This window comes from Mesoplodon densirostris, chromosome 16 (assembly GCF_025265405.1).
Source record: "Mesoplodon densirostris isolate mMesDen1 chromosome 16, mMesDen1 primary haplotype, whole genome shotgun sequence".
In the NCBI taxonomy this organism is placed as follows: domain Eukaryota; kingdom Metazoa; phylum Chordata; class Mammalia; order Artiodactyla; family Ziphiidae; genus Mesoplodon; species Mesoplodon densirostris.
Window position 1 is genome coordinate 76,920,927 of NC_082676.1, and position 15,815 is coordinate 76,936,741.

At 40.3% G+C, this 15,815-nt stretch overlaps 1 protein-coding gene across 2 annotated transcripts in view; it reads left to right on the forward strand.

The window, feature by feature from the left end:
• Positions 1-12,657, forward strand: part of SNAP25 (synaptosome associated protein 25) — an 82,283-nt gene extending 69,626 nt beyond the window's left edge. The window contains exons 5-8 of one of the 2 annotated variants that reach the window (XM_060120406.1): positions 151-268; positions 4,240-4,365; positions 6,884-7,028; positions 12,284-12,657. In XM_060120406.1, the coding sequence (XP_059976389.1) occupies positions 151-268; positions 4,240-4,365; positions 6,884-7,028; positions 12,284-12,352 (458 nt within the window). In that variant the 3' untranslated portion in view covers positions 12,353-12,657. Of the gene's footprint in view, positions 1-150; positions 269-432; positions 551-4,239; positions 4,366-6,883; positions 7,029-12,283 lie in introns of both variants that reach the window. The other variant, XM_060120407.1, reaches the window with a different exon arrangement.
• The last annotated feature ends 3,158 nt before the right edge of the window (positions 12,658-15,815 follow it).

Below are 15,815 nucleotides of genomic sequence, written 5' to 3' on the forward strand. Positions count from 1 at the left end.
ACAGCCGACTCCAGCAATGCATCCTCTCAAACAATGCATTATAATAGCTCTCCTTCTTTTTCAAATTCCGTTTCACATAGACATTTCTCATGTTCTGTTGGAAACCCCCAAAAAATTCATTCCACACTGTCATCCCTTTGTCCTAACCAGAACAACTCGATCGTGTCGAAGAAGGCATGAACCATATCAACCAAGACATGAAGGAGGCTGAGAAAAATTTAAAAGATTTAGGGAAATGCTGTGGCCTTTTCATATGTCCTTGTAACAAGTAGGTACTGGGTACCAGCTCTAATCTGTGGCGTCCAGTTTTCTTTCTTTCTTTTTTTTTTTCTTTTTTAATGTCAAAGTGAATGTCTGAAGTTTTGTCTTTTTTTTCTTTGTCCTTTTTCATCTGCTTCATTCTGTGGGGATAAAATACTTGTGTTTAATCAGAACAACTGGAACGCATTGAGGAAGGGATGGACCAAATCAATAAGGACATGAAAGAAGCAGAAAAGAATTTGACGGATCTAGGAAAATTCTGCGGGCTTTGTGTGTGTCCCTGTAACAAGTAGGTGCTGCCTGCCTGCCTGAAGCTTTGGTTTCCCAAGGCCCATCTCCAAGCCTTGACAAGCTCATTCCTGCTGGGTGCAAAGGCAGGATGAGTATGTGGCATGCAGAACAGATCAATACCGTCTCCAATGCATTCATCTCATAGCATAGATGATATTAGTGGGAGTTACTGTTGATGCATTAAAAATCAGGCATACTACAGTGAAAACTTCACTGTCAGCAACTTTTATTGATGAACGTTTCAACATTTTCCAGAAAGTGTACCTCGAAACAGAGACTAATCTCAAGAAAGAGGTGCTTTAGAGAACATAAAATCCCATAAAAGAGGGATTTTATGTTCTCTAAATCCCAAAAGCCCAAATTGCAGATCTAGAAAAGACTGTGGGTAAGTTGGGAAGATAAGAAACACGTATCAGGGTTTGATTTTTCAGGAAAAAAATAACAGTTAATTTGGCCCAAACAAGCATTTCATAAGTTAGAGAGTATGACAGCGATTCACCCTTTCAACTGCCCACCAGTTGCCAAATCGTGTCAGTGGTTAGATCGTAGATGCCGCAGCTGCACCCAACGCAGAGGCAATGAGTCCTTCCACAAGAAGTGCTCAAGGCTTAGCCAAATTGGACCCATCCCTCTCCAATTCTTCCTCTTGGAAGACCTCCCTGTACACTGGCCGAAATGTTGAAATGTGTAGATTTTGCATGCACAACATCACAAAACATTCAACTATTAAGGTTCTGCAATGCTTTTTTGGAATGTAGCAGAAATGTGACATGTGGTTATAAAGGTTTGCAACAGAAGGAACCTGAAAATAAGGGTTCTGGAAGGTAGTCTCCTTTGACTAGCAGTGAAAAAAAAATGCATGAGCGGATTGTTCAACATGCATTTGGAAAATTAAACCCGTTACCCGATCCTGTTCACCCCTCCCACTTCCCTTTGAACAGAAGCCTTTTTCCTAAAAGCTCTCCTGATCCTAGCTTTTAGCATAGAAATTGATGTCATTTCTAGCTGATTATATGACCATTCACATCCTTTAAACTTTGAGGCTGATTTAAAATATCCCACTTCCTGTTTAGGAGGGGGAGGGGCTCAATTTACAAATACATTTAAACTTTTCTTTTTTCTTTTTTTTTTTTAAGAATGATCTACAGTAAAGCCTGATTAACTGGAATCTAGCTAACTGGAACCCTTGAGTATATTTATACTTCTGCTCCTTTCCACTTTTAGCAAGAAGAGACAAATGAACAAGGAGAGAACAAATCCCATCAAGGATTTTAAAGTGTTTCTCTTTAAGGTCAATCTAGGCAGTCTGCATTCTTTCACTCAGTCTCCATTCTGTATAACTTCTACATCCAATAGGACCAAACAGTAAGAGCTGAGCTGCAGAGGAAAGGCCATCAGACACATCAAGAGAAACCATAACCAAGGAATGATTTGATCATGTTCACTGCCCTAAGACTCTGAGGCAGGAAAGTAGCTCAAGAATCTAACAGATATTCAACCATCACCCTTGAAATAAAATGTACCTCCATGGCCCACTGCTAATTAAGAAAGTCCAATAATTCACCAAAATGACATGGCTAAGCATTCCAGTTAGTCAAGATTTAACTGTATATCCTTTTCAGTGGCCACTTGCCCCCAGGTGAGATGTCTACCTGCTTTGTGATGAATTTCACAGGTACATTTTCCCCATCCATCAACTGTGTGTGGAGAAAAGGTGGAGGCAGGCCCCCTTCCCTCCCTGGGATGGATTCTAATGTTCAGATGAAATGACGAACCCCTATGAATTCCACATACCAGTTGGCAGTAATTCCTTATTGCACAAGAGACCCTAACTGAGCTTCAAAGCTTGACTGAAGTGTTCCGTATTGTGTGTAAATAATGCTTTAAAAACCATGTGTCACAACGCAGTGGCTGGTGGTGCCCTGGACTCTCTGAGGGCTTCGCCCTGTCTCGGCATGTTTCGAAGGACTATGGTAGATGTCCGGCAGTTATGTGAGTCTATGTGCAGCCTTGTGGGTGCAGTGATTCGCCTTCGTTCAGAAACGCAAACTTTCCTACCCCCTTGACTCTGCCAAAGATGGTATACCAGACATTTTACATAGCAGAAAGCATCACAAGGTCCATATAACTTCTGTTACTGTGTGGAGGGAGGAGCTGGGGATTGGGAAAAAAAAAAACCAGACTCTAAGCTCCATTAAATTAGTTTTTGGATCCTATCCCACTATGTGGGCCCCTGGCTCTTTAGAGCAGTGAATTCTGACTGCTCTAAGGCTGTGGTATTATACACTAGATTGTGGGAGTTGCTGAAATTCCATTTGTACAATTTTCCAATTTGTCTCCAAGGTTTCTTTGTCCCTAATCTTCAAGTATTAGTATTAGAGCCAGTTTTAATAAATGGCTATGGTCCTCCACTAAAAGAAAAAAAAGGTTAAATTCTGGTGTCTTATAATAGAAAATGTAAAAATGGGGCCAAAGGAAGTTCTGTTCTTGGACTAAAAAGCATGTGGTTTCTACTATGCAAAGAACCTAAAAACATCTTTGATTGCTCAATTACAACACACCCACCAAAATATGCTGCACATGTTTCTATTGGGCACAACAGGTATGCCTGGATTTTAAGTTTTTCTCCAAGGCAGCTCAGTGAAATATGGCCTACGGAGACCACACCAGTTCCAGACCACTCTCCCCCACCACATCCCAGGACAGTTTGAAATAGGAGTCTGTAACCACTCCCATCCTGCCCCTCAGCCCAACAAAGAAGCTAATGAACTGCGTTTCAAATCCTCATGAAGGCTATTACTGTCCTGCTGGTGCCTTTTTTGAGAATGGTCAACTTCTGAAGTAGTTTGGCTTAAATGAGAATGCTTCACTTTCTACTCATGCCTGTAGCTGGTGCATGAAGAAGATGTAGACGGATTTCCCTTTCTGGTGCTAGATGGCTTGTTCTCTCTTCTGTTTTCCTGCATTCATTTCACTACGCTTCTTTTACTTTTTGTCTCTGTGGACAAAGGTTTGTACATCGATTCTGGATGTATGGTAACTGTTTGGAAGTACCGATATATTATCTAATTCAAATCACTCTAGAGGCAACTCACAGACCATCACGGTTGGCCAACCACCAATCCTTTATGTTCTCCATGCAGAGTGGGAATGCTTGTTTCCACACAGGCGTTGGGGGAAAACAATTAAGCAGGGAATCTTTGCATGATGGTGTGTAAAAACTTGGTCCAGTATGTTTTTCTTGATGACAGTGTGTTCCTGTGGTGTGATGTACGCACTCTACTTGGCAGTCTTGTTTTGTGTCTGTCTGCCAGTATGTTTTTTTCTGTGTGTTTTGTGTCTCAAAATATAACCGTGTCATTGAAATAGAACTGAATGTCCTCTAACTACCTTAATCCTTGTCTTAAATCCAACTAAACTACAAAACCAAACCAAAACAACAACAACCCATGGGCAAAGGTTGCCATCTTGACAACTGCAATTGACTTGATTGGAAATGAAATCCTGAGTAGCTGAGGCATGGTGGTGGCCAACTCTATGGGTCCAGATTATGATATATCGGTATTCTCTAATGCCTCAAATTAGAACTCATTTGCTTGGTTCAGTTCTTAGCTTGAAGAGGTAACCGTTGTTGTGAGCTTGATGCTCTGCCCCCTTTGCTTGTTACTCACCCTCTCTTTTGCATAGGCTTAAATCAAGCGACGCTTACAAAAAAGCCTGGGGCAATAATCAGGATGGAGTTGTGGCCAGCCAGCCTGCTCGTGTGGTGGACGAACGGGAGCAGATGGCCATCAGTGGTGGCTTCATCCGCAGGTGAGCCTTGTGCAGCCGGTGCTGTGTAAGTTATCTACTTTTGAGTGACGAACCACCCCAACCTGAGTGGTTCTTAAAATAACTAGGGAGTTCCTTGGCGGTCCAGTGGTTAGGACTCCTTGCTTTCAATCCCTGGTCGGGGAACTAAGATCCCGCAGGCTGCGTGTTGAGGCCAAAAAAAAAAAAAAAATCATTGTTCTACTTCTGAACCTGTACGTTGGCTGAGTAGGTCTTCCAAGAGCCTCTCCTGGGCTCACTCATTACATGCACCTCGGTGAGGGATGATCCAAGATGGCCCTCCTTGCTTGTCTGGTGGTTGGCTGGGGCTGTGGGTAAGGGGCATCCATTCTTTTCTATGTGGCCTCTCCAGCAGGAGAGCCAAGGTTTCTTGCATGGTGGTGGCATCAACCCAAGGGGCAGGCTCTGATGAGCAAGCACTTATCAAGCCTTTGCCCACATTACACTGGACAAAGCAAGTCACATGACCACATCCAGCATCAGTGTGGCAGTAAACAGGTGTCTCATTCCGTGAGTTTAATTGGACAGAACTTATGAAAGAGATTATTTACAGAGGTGTGGGCAGGGTCAATAATAAGGAATGGCAAAGCACTTATGAACTAGGAATAGCAGGAAGAATCCTGAAGGGACAGGAGAGAGCTGTCACCAGAACCCAACTGTAGTTATGGCTATGGGCAGGGGCTGTGGGTTGAGATGCAGCCACTGTCAAACCCAACAGGAAACTAGAAAGGGAAATAAATGCCCCAACTCCTCAGTCTCTTGTTCTCCAGTCTCTCACTGGCCATTGGACAAAGCCTACTGGAAGGCAGAGTAAGAGAACCTGGGTGATAAGGTTGTAGAAAGGTCAGCCTCTCTGGGCAGAGAGCAAAGAAGGCCAGAGAACAGACCTGGGGGTACAAATAGAGAATAATGAGCAGACCTGAGTTCTTATTAATCATTTCTTTTGAGATCTGGAAGCAAAAGCTAACTTAAATATCTATTAAAAAATCTCAAGTCACACAGATCTGCCAACTCAGAACTAAGCTCTCAAGAGATCAGAAAATGATAAGAAGAACAAATATCCCTGTTGTTAAAAAGAAAAGGAAAAAACTATAACTTTTTACAGGTTACTACACTAGGACTCAGCAGTGACTAGGGCTGCTGTTTGTACAGCCATCTGTACCCAGGCCTTTGTAGCTGAGACTGCCAACCAATAACCCAGATTCAAATGAGTCACTGCCATTTGTGTATAAAGGTCTAGATATCTACCTAGAAATAACAGATGACAATTCTATTCATGTTTCTATTTGCTCCAAGGGAAACCAGACCAGGGGTCCTCAGTCCTGGCTGGACATTAGAATAACCTGAGCAATTTTTAAAAAGTATCAGTGCCTGGACTTAATCCACACCAATTGAATCAGAATTTCTAGAAATGAGATCCAGGTATCAGTAGTTCTTAAAGCTCCTCAGGTGATTCTAATGTGCAAATAGGGCTGGGAAGCCTGGAACCAGAAGTATGCCTTAGCTGCTGAAGATGATTTAAATAAGCTTCTTTTCTACAGAAGAAATCTAGGAAGTTCCCCTTTAATTTTATCTGGCCTGGACTGCTTTAAAAACCTTAGAGGGGCAGTCTGCATTGGGATTTACCATGGAGGATGGATTTTAACCTCTCTGAACATATTTTAGCCCATCACCATCTGTTGTAGAAAGATATTAGTTAGCCAGACATTCTGGAATAAGTACCTACCATTTATAGTAAAGAGTTTGTGCCTTCTTAACTTTCAAGCTGAGCTATGAAAAAAATGGGAAGGCACTTTGAGAGCCAACTCCTTCCTCCCCATTCAAACAGAAACAATAAACTTTTATCACAGTTTTCTTCCTTGAAATCACCCATTCACAATGCCACCAAAAACCCCATAGCATTGAAATCTGAGCAAGTAAAACTCATCTTGAACAAGTAACTCCCTTTGGAATTCTTGAGAGCAAACAGGATTAAGGGGAAGACTGTAATTCTCATTACTCTTCCCATTGATGTTGGTCCCAAATGGGGAAGAAGATGAGTGGAGAAATTCTCTCACTTAGTACAGTAGCTTTTATTTCATTCTAAATTTGAGTCTTGGAGATTTTGACTGACATTTCAGAAAGAAAAATACAGTTTCTAACTAGTTCCATTCTCTGACCTGGAATCCTCCCAACTAATCCTCCCAGCTGATTTTACCCTTAAAAAATGAAAATTGGCATAAACATATGAAGGGAGGAAATGATGTGTTGGTGAAAGCAAGAGAAGAAGATAAATTAATCTATTTAATATGCCTTCTTTAAAAATAGAAATGTGAGTGTTCAATAATGCACTTTAAAACATCATTTTCCAATGTACAAAAGCTAACATGTGTTCTTGTATAGAATAGAAATTTTAAAAGGATAGGATTGCTACCTAGAGGTCTACAGGTTTTCCCTAAACTTTGGGTCCTTGGTATTTGAGTTTTTTCCTATCTTCTAAAAACTTCTCTTTGGTGCCCAGGGTAACAAATGATGCCCGAGAAAATGAAATGGATGAAAACCTGGAGCAGGTGAGCGGCATCATTGGAAACCTCCGTCACATGGCCCTGGATATGGGCAATGAGATCGATACACAGAACCGCCAGATCGACAGGATCATGGAGAAGGTGAGCATGTGGCATTCAGCAAGTTTCCATTGCTTATCACTTCCTCTGAAATAACCACCGAGGAAGTGCAAAGGGCATAACAAGACCCTCAATCCATGACTTTGGATTCAGACATTGGTAGATAGACATTTTCCCCTTAATTTTCTAAAACAAAAATCCAGCAACAGGTAAGTAAATAACAGGGTAGAATTTAATCTAGCAGATATTCCTCAGAGGCACCTTTACTTCAGGCATTGTGCTAGGAATCAAAGGACATATGAAGATGAGAAAGACATCATCCCAACCGCCAAGAAACTCACAGCCTACAGAAGGCACTGAGCTTCAGAAAAAAATATAATTTGCCAAGAAAGCCACACATCAACTGCTAAATCAGGTTAGATGAGGAAAGATTTCAAGGGTCAGGGGATGGGAAAATCTCTAAAAAAAACGGTTGAAATTGAATTGAGTCTTAAAGGATGGTTAGGAGCTTGTCAAGTGGAGATGATGTAGGAACAGAATCAGGAAATTGGCAAAAGAATAGTTATTTTAAGTTAGCCAGATGATGAATATGAGCTTTGATTTTATAAGTGCCAGAGCTTTAATGACAGTTCAAAAAGTCCCAGATTCCATTTCCAGTTCAACAGTGCACATGTCCAGATCTCAAAGTAGGGAACATAATCTGATAAAGCTGCGTTCACATAAGGACACCAGGTGTCATGCTAAGACTGAGCCCCCTAGTGTCAACAAGAGACATAAGGAAGAGTGGAGACAGTAGAATGGAAAAGGGTCGGTTTGGGCTTGAGATTAGGAGGAAACAAACACTGGAAAGCTCATATAAAGATCTGGGGCACCCAAACCTGGTATTCTACACTATGCAAATCTGATTCAGTCGCTATGTCTTTGTATTCCACCCCCTCCCCAATAAGTAGACTCCTAAATATTGCTTATAATCTCTTAAAGGTGTCCAAATGCCAACAGGGAGAAATAGACACATTATGGGTTTAATGGTAATTGTGCATCTATAATCGATTCTACTTGGCTAATCTTATATTGTGTGAGTTTATTCCTTGGAAGATATTGAAGTTTTGAGCCTGAAACCCTGAGTTTCTTTTCAACAACTCATTCCACTTTGGTAGGGGGAAGAAGGATGGTTTTTGAGGTCTCTTGAATCATAAGGCTAAATACTCAGTTTCTTAGTACCTAAGCATTCTCCACTGACTTGAGAAAGCAATGAGTAGACATAAAGGGAATGCTTTGCCCTATTGTGTTCTGTGCACTTCATATTAAAAATATTTGATTGCATTACACTTTGGTTAATCAATATTAAGCTACACAGATGTCAATGTGAGTTGACAAAATACTTGCGCTCTGCCTACTTTACAAGTCATGACATGCTTATTATTGTTAAGAGCCTTTGATACGCTAAAGCTTTTAAAGCTTTTAAGGCAAATCAATAGATTTTCAGAACAATATTGAGAGTTTCATAAAGCACTGGAGCCAAACAGAAATAGACCTAACCATTACAGCCCAGAAAAATGAACTAAGAAATAATTGCTGAACTACCTTCCAACAGGAAAATGATTTTTAAAAAATGAAGAGTAATCATTTTCTATCAAAGGACCCAATTGACTCAGATGTAGGGAGATAATGTATCTCTAACTCACTTAGAGTCTTAGAAGGAGAAGTTCTACTAAAAAAGAGGGGTCAAATCTTTATTGATAGAGCTGGGCTTTAAGCAAGCTGTTTTCCTGGAAAGGCAAGTGACATCTTAATTCTGCCACTTTGTATTTCTAGTTCTCTTCTTTAGGAGAATATCTTTCATTATGGGCCAAGTTTGCTACAAGAGCAAAGACATGTGCAGCTATAAGGTTTAATCAAAAGTCAGACAAGTGGATAGGAAATAGTCATTAGAGTTTATATCATCCTTGAATGCTGAATTGCTTAAGAAGTAAGGTAAGGGTCTAGTTGCCATTGAGTAACTAGCCTTTTTTTCCCCTCAAAATAACAATGTGGATATGAGTGAGATAAAGCCCATTTCAACTCAGCATTGCTCCAAATGATACATGTTACATGAGCTACACAATTATTAGTAGACTTCTACCTTCTTGTGCAAGTTCTTACTTCTGATAAGAGGAAATGGTGTGCAAAGATCTCCTGCATATCTAAGATTAAATCACACTGTAGAACAAAAGATAATCTTCTGATGTTTCTCCCATATTCTCTCGTGACCCCAACAGCAGTCTTCACCCAACTTCATCAGTCATGATCCTTTCTCATCACTTCAGTTAGCAGTGAAGTTTTGGGAGTCCAAAACAACCCATTTTTCAATACATCCTTATGGACTGTCAAGAAATTACTTCGTCTATTTAAAAACCTTGTTTTCTGATTTAGGATATTTATATATAGACAATCTTCTAAGGTTAAAAAGCTATGATTCTCTTAGAAAACTATTAAAATGTGGCAAGTTTATATCAGATCTTTATGGGAACTGTTGCTAAGGAAACAACTTAGTGATGTTCAAACTTGGACTTAAAGTTGTCAGTGGAAGATGCTATGCACACATTGAAATACAGTGAAGTTGAAGCTTTAGCTTTGCTCACATTCTCTCATCAACAAGGAAGCACGGAATTTGAAAACTAAGATCTTGAGTACCACAAGGTTTTCCTGCTCACCAGCTTCATGACCTGGTTTCTCACCTGAAAGATAATAAGAGAACAGTGCAAATCTGGGGTCGAGGTCAGAACAGGCTGCCATGTGGGGTAGTGAGTATCCACTTCTGGAAGTCTGAGCTGTGGCCTAAAATCTACCTGTCATGGTCTGAAGTTGAGATTTCCAGAGTGTTCAGAAGGGTGAACTAAACAGCTCCTTCTACCTCTCTTACTGGCTTTTTTGGTAGGCATCCTGGGTTTCTCACAAGGGCAAATCATGTACCATATCTTGAGTATATTAGCAAGTTTAGGATTCTCTACATAGAAATATGAAAGTTGGAATGGGATATGTTGCATAAATAAAGTCCTAAAAAGCATATAAATAGAATAAACACAGACACATTCTCCAAATACCAGGAAGACATCTAAAATAAGATTATCTCAGGAGTTTTTTCTAAAAGCACTACTGTTATATAATATAATAAAGATATGGCACTTTTGTATTGTATGGGCTGGAATTTTGATATGCTTCAGAAATAATTCAGGTGGACATCACAGATGGTTGTTAAAGATAGGTCTGTTCCAGCTCCTCCCAGATCCTTTGAGGATATCCAAAGAGTAACCTCATGCTCTACTTCAAAATATCCTCTTGTACCATCATGTGAAGACTCACCAGTGCATTCTTAATGTAAGAAATCCTAGAATGTTTGCCTCCATAAATGCTATCCATTTTAAAATGGATGATTTTTCTCATTTGAACAGTTTTCAAAGTTAAGTCTGGAAAAATAGAATAATCCAATCTTCAGGAGCATTTCACACCGGTCTGAGCCTCTAATTTTCCTTTGTACCAAAGTGTCATTATTTCTGTAGCTGAAGAGGGAATACTTAAGGGCCAAGTAAAATTGGAGAGAATACCCATTTCCCAAATTAGGAACCTAAGGTCAAAAATATGAATCTATAGATCAAGGCAATCAAGGATAATTAGTGTTCTATCTTATCTGTTTTGAAGTCAACTCTTAATTATCCAAACAGCTGGTAGGGAGCCATTGCCAGATAATTCAGAGTTATGAATAATCTAGAATTTTTTTTTTTTTTTTTTTTTTTTTTTTTTTTGCTGTACGCGGGCCTCTCACTGCTGTGGCCTCTCCCGTTGCGGAGCACAGGCTCCGGACACACAGGCTCCGCGGCCATGGCTCGCGGGCCCAGCCACTCCGCGGCATGTGGGATCTTCCGGGATCGGGGCACGAACCCGTGTCCCCTGCATCGGCAGGCGGACTCTCAACCACTGCGCCACCAGGGAAGCCCTATTTTTTATTTTAACTTGGCAAATTTCTATTTGAATATTGATAAGTCTAGTGTCCTGGGAATTCACAATTAAACTGAATAAAGAAGACACAACTTGGTGGAGATTGGAAAGTACCAAGGACAGTCATAGATGCAAAATCAGTAACCGTTGAGTAAATACTGGTTGATATAAAAACAGTTCAGTTTCCCTACACTGCCTCTCAGCTTCCTTCCCCTCTTCCCAGGCTGGAGAGGGACAGATAACATTACCAATCATAATAGAGCAAAACAACAGCTTAAAAAGAACTTTCGTCTTCCCTTCTACTTGCTGACTCATACGTTTCTCAGTGGTGTCAGGAATAGTTTATTTTCTGGAGTTTAAAGGTATATCCAGGTAGCAGACCTGGGTTTCATTATGAATGCAGAGCAAAAGGTAACTCAAGCAGCGAAGTGGTCAGTTAAGGGACAAAATGATAGTAAATGTTCCCCTGCTAAAACAAGCCAGTTATAACTCATAAGAGTAAGTCTTCAGAAATGGGACTAAACAATTATTAAACATCCTTAAAAGCAAACCACGTTTTCACCCAATAACAATAATTACAAGATAAGATATGTTGAACCCTTAATCTTTGCAAAACGTTATTCTAAGCATATTATGTGTATAAACTCATTTCATCCTCATAGCAAACTTAAATAGTAAAACGACTAACATAGTGACTACCAGTGTGGACGCTGACTCCAGGGTGCTGGCCTTCTGACTCTGGTTTCCTCATTTATTAGTTCTGTGACATTAGACAAATTGCCTAAATCCCCTCTGCTTAGTTTCCTCACTTGGAAAAAGGAGTTAATAACAGGATATACCTCATAGTTGATGTCAGTCTTGATGTTGTCAAAGTTGAATGAGTGGAACTGTGCTCATGAGCAGTGTTCTTTATTATCCCCAGCTTATAAATGAGAAAGCTGAGGCCCTGAAACGTTAAGTAATTTTCCCAAAGTGACACTGCTAATAACTGTACAAATGGCAGGAATTCAACTCAATCCAACGGATGTGAATGCCTGCCATAGAAGTCACTGGGTGTCATTCCAGAAGAGAAAGATAAATGATATAACTCTGCTCTCCATAGTAGGGAAAAGAGTCATGAGAACTAAGATCAAGCTTCTGTGATCACGTCCAAGTCCAGCCATAAGCAATGGTTCTGGGAACACAAAAGAAGGCATGGTTCATTCTGATCAGGGAAGTCTCAAGATGCCTTCACCCAACAGAAGGAATTTGAAGTAGACCCAGAAGGATGAATGGAATGTGAATGGGTAAACTGAGTTCTGTTTTCTTTCCCCTTTCTCCAGGCTGATTCCAACAAAACCAGAATTGATGAGGCCAACCAACGTGCAACAAAGATGCTGGGGAGTGGTTAAATGTGCCCACTTGTGTCCTCTTCCAAATGCTGTCGGGCAAGATGGCACCTTCATGCTTTTCTCATGTTATTACCTAGTAGGTCTGCACACATGCACACATCAATCCACCCCCATTGTGAATGTTGTCTTGTGTCATCCATCAGCCCACAATACTATGTGTCTTTTGTTCTTTCTGGGTCTCTTTCGTTCCAAAGGCTGTATATAGTGGTCATTTGGTGGCTCTAACTCCCTACGTAAGATGTCTTGGGTTCCATTTTTTCCTTTTCTCTCCTCAGTGGCATTTGCTGAATGACAACAATTTAGGAATGCTCAATGTGCTGTTGATTCTTTCAATACACAGTATTGTTTTTGTAAAACTGTGACATTCCACAGAGCTACTGCCACTGTCATTTCTTTGGGTGTCAGGCTCTGAAACTCTCAAAATTTGCTGTCTTTGGTTCCTCACGGCTGTCATCTGTCTTTATGATTTCATGATTAGACAATGTGGAATTACATAACAGGCATTGCACTCAAAGTGATGTGATTTATGCATTTATGCATGAGAACTAAATAGATTTTTAGATTCCTACTTAAACAAAATATTTCCATGACAGTAGCATACTGATGAGAAAACACACACATAAAACAACAGCAACAACAGCAAAACAACAACAAAGCATGCTCAGTATTGAGACACTGTCAAGATTAAGTTATACCAGCAAAACTGCAATAGTGTCACTTTCTTTCTGTCAATATTTAGACTTATTAATCATAATCATCCTTTTTTTAAAAAAATTTTTTTAAAAGATGGGTTAAACACGCTCACCATTTAACCATTTCCAGCAAAATATATGTTTGGCTGAAACTATGTCAAATGGATGTAATATAGGGTTTGTTTGCTGCTTTTGAAGGCTCTGTTTTGGAGGAAGCAACCTTGCTGTGAAACAGTGTGGAGATGTAAATTTTATAAGGCTGACTCTTATTAATCACCATTTCCCCTGTGGTTTGTTATCAGTACAATTCTCTGTTGCTTAATCTAGAGCTATGCACACCAAATTGCTGAGATGTTTAGTAGCTAATAAAGAAACCTTTAAAAAATAATATAAATGAATGAAATATAGATAAACTGTGAGATAAATATCATTACAGCATGTAATATTAAATTCCCCCTTGTCTCCTCTGTCAGTTTGTGATGTGATTGACATTTTGTAGCTAGTTTAAAATTATTAAAAATTATAGACTCCAGATGTCTGTTTTAATTTCTTCACGGACCCCCATCTGAGTTTGCACTCACATGAGAGGAAGAAATCTGGCTACTATCCCATTGCTCCTAAGAAGTCACTTCTGTGTGCTGAGGACACTGCATGGAAAAAGCAAAGGTGTCCCTTCTAGACACAATCCAATGACAGCTGAAACTTGTCTTGACTTTTATAATCTGTTTCAGAAATGCTTGTGTGTAGATTCAGTGTTGTCTGTGGGGGAAATGTAGTTCAGCCAGAAGACATAGGAAAAAATTCCATGGGAAAAATATCTGTGGTACTCAGACTTGGCCATACATTGATTGAGGTATATCAGGTGTCAATCAACTCTCATTTTCCTTCCTCTCTCCAGTATCCCCACCAAACTTAGCCCTCCACAACCACCACCACTGCTGCCCCCACTTTATTTAGCAGCTTTATTGACGTGTCATAAAATTCACCCATTTAAAGTGTATAATCCAATAGTTTTTAGTATATTCACAGAGTTGTGCAATCTAATTTTAGACTATTTTTATCATCCCCCCAAAAAAGCCCATACCTATTAGTAATCACTCCCATTCTACTTCCCTCAGCCATAGACAACCACTCATTTAAGTTCTGTCTATAGACTTGCCTATTCTGAACATTTCCTATAAATGGAATTATACAATATGATGGTGATCCTTTGCGACTGGTTTCTTTTATTTAGCATCATGTTTTCAACGTTCATCCATGTTGTAGCATCTAACAGAGCTTCATTCCTTTTTATGGCCAAATGATATCCATTGTATGGAAAACACATTCTGTTTATCCATTCATCCACTGATGGCCATTTGCATTGCTTTCACTTTTGGGCTATGAATAGTTATGCTGCTATGAACGTTCGTGCTCAAGTTTTTGTGCAGACATAAGTTTTCATTGCTCTTGATATTACCACCTTCACCACCATCATTTCCTCTGCCACCAACACTTCTCCCACCATCACCTCCACAATCACCTATACCCTCCTACCTCCTCCATGACCACTGCTTCAACTACCACCACCTTGACCTTTCCACTGCCTCTGCCACCTCTCTAACCATCTTAACTAGCACCTCCATCTTTATCACTGCTACCTTCCCAGACACGACCATCTCCTTCATCACCACTGCCACCACCACAGTTGCCTCCACCTCCATCTCCTCCACCACCTTCACTAACACCACCATTATCTCTCTCACCTCTGCCACCTCCTCTCTCTCTCTCTCTCCTACCCCATAACAGCAATGCAGACAAATGTATCCTGATTGCTCTGGTTGGCTGCCAGATCATCTCACCAGTAACTCTGGAGGTTTGGTGAGACCAGCTAAGAAGTTAAAACAGTGATGACAAACTCATCATTCTCAGGAAATGTTTGCAGTTCTTTACCCTGTTCCCAAACCTCAGAACAGGTTCTAGAGATACCCAGGTGCTCAAGAAGTTATTCTAGGGACCAACTCTAGCAATACATTTATTCCTTAAAATTAAGGTAGTAGAGAGGATGCTCAAAGATGGAGAAGATGAATAAATATACCATGTATGTCGAATCTGCTAAGGGGTCGATGTATGGGCCGAGTTAGAAAATTATTTTCCAAACTCCATCTGTTCTCAGTGAGGTGAGTGAGTGTGGTTCCACATTGTTTGAGTAATTAAAATCCCACACTGGATACATGAAAAGTAAGACATGGGTATCCTGCTTTAGGGTCCATCACATAATTCATTCTGAAGAATATTTCCTTTGATAATTGAGCTTGTCTAGCCTCAGCTTTAATGCAGTCAGCTTCATTTGGCTAAAGGAAGACATATTCCCCAGGGATGAATCAGATCTGTGGAATGCACCAACTCAGGAAGTACAGTAGAAATATAATTACTGGAGCAAGGTGGAACACCATGAAGCCTAAGTCTTCTATCCCTCTCGTCTGTGAGCCTTCGACAGAACTCCAGAAAGTGAGAGGTGGTCCTGTGTCTTAGTGACAGAGTCCTTTCCTCTTGTCTGCCTCTCCATTTCTAGTTCCGGTTTTCCTTTTTCCACATCCTCCCCCAGCATCTGCTTCGACCACCTTGCCCCAATCTTTGTGTCACTGATTTGTCAGCACATTGATAAAGGCACTGGAAATTGAGAGAAAGGGAAGAAAAATCATACTTGTGGTCAGCTAGTACATTCCAAGTGCTGTGTGAAGTGCCTCATTTATGTTGACTTATTAAACACTCTTAAAAACTCTGCAAAC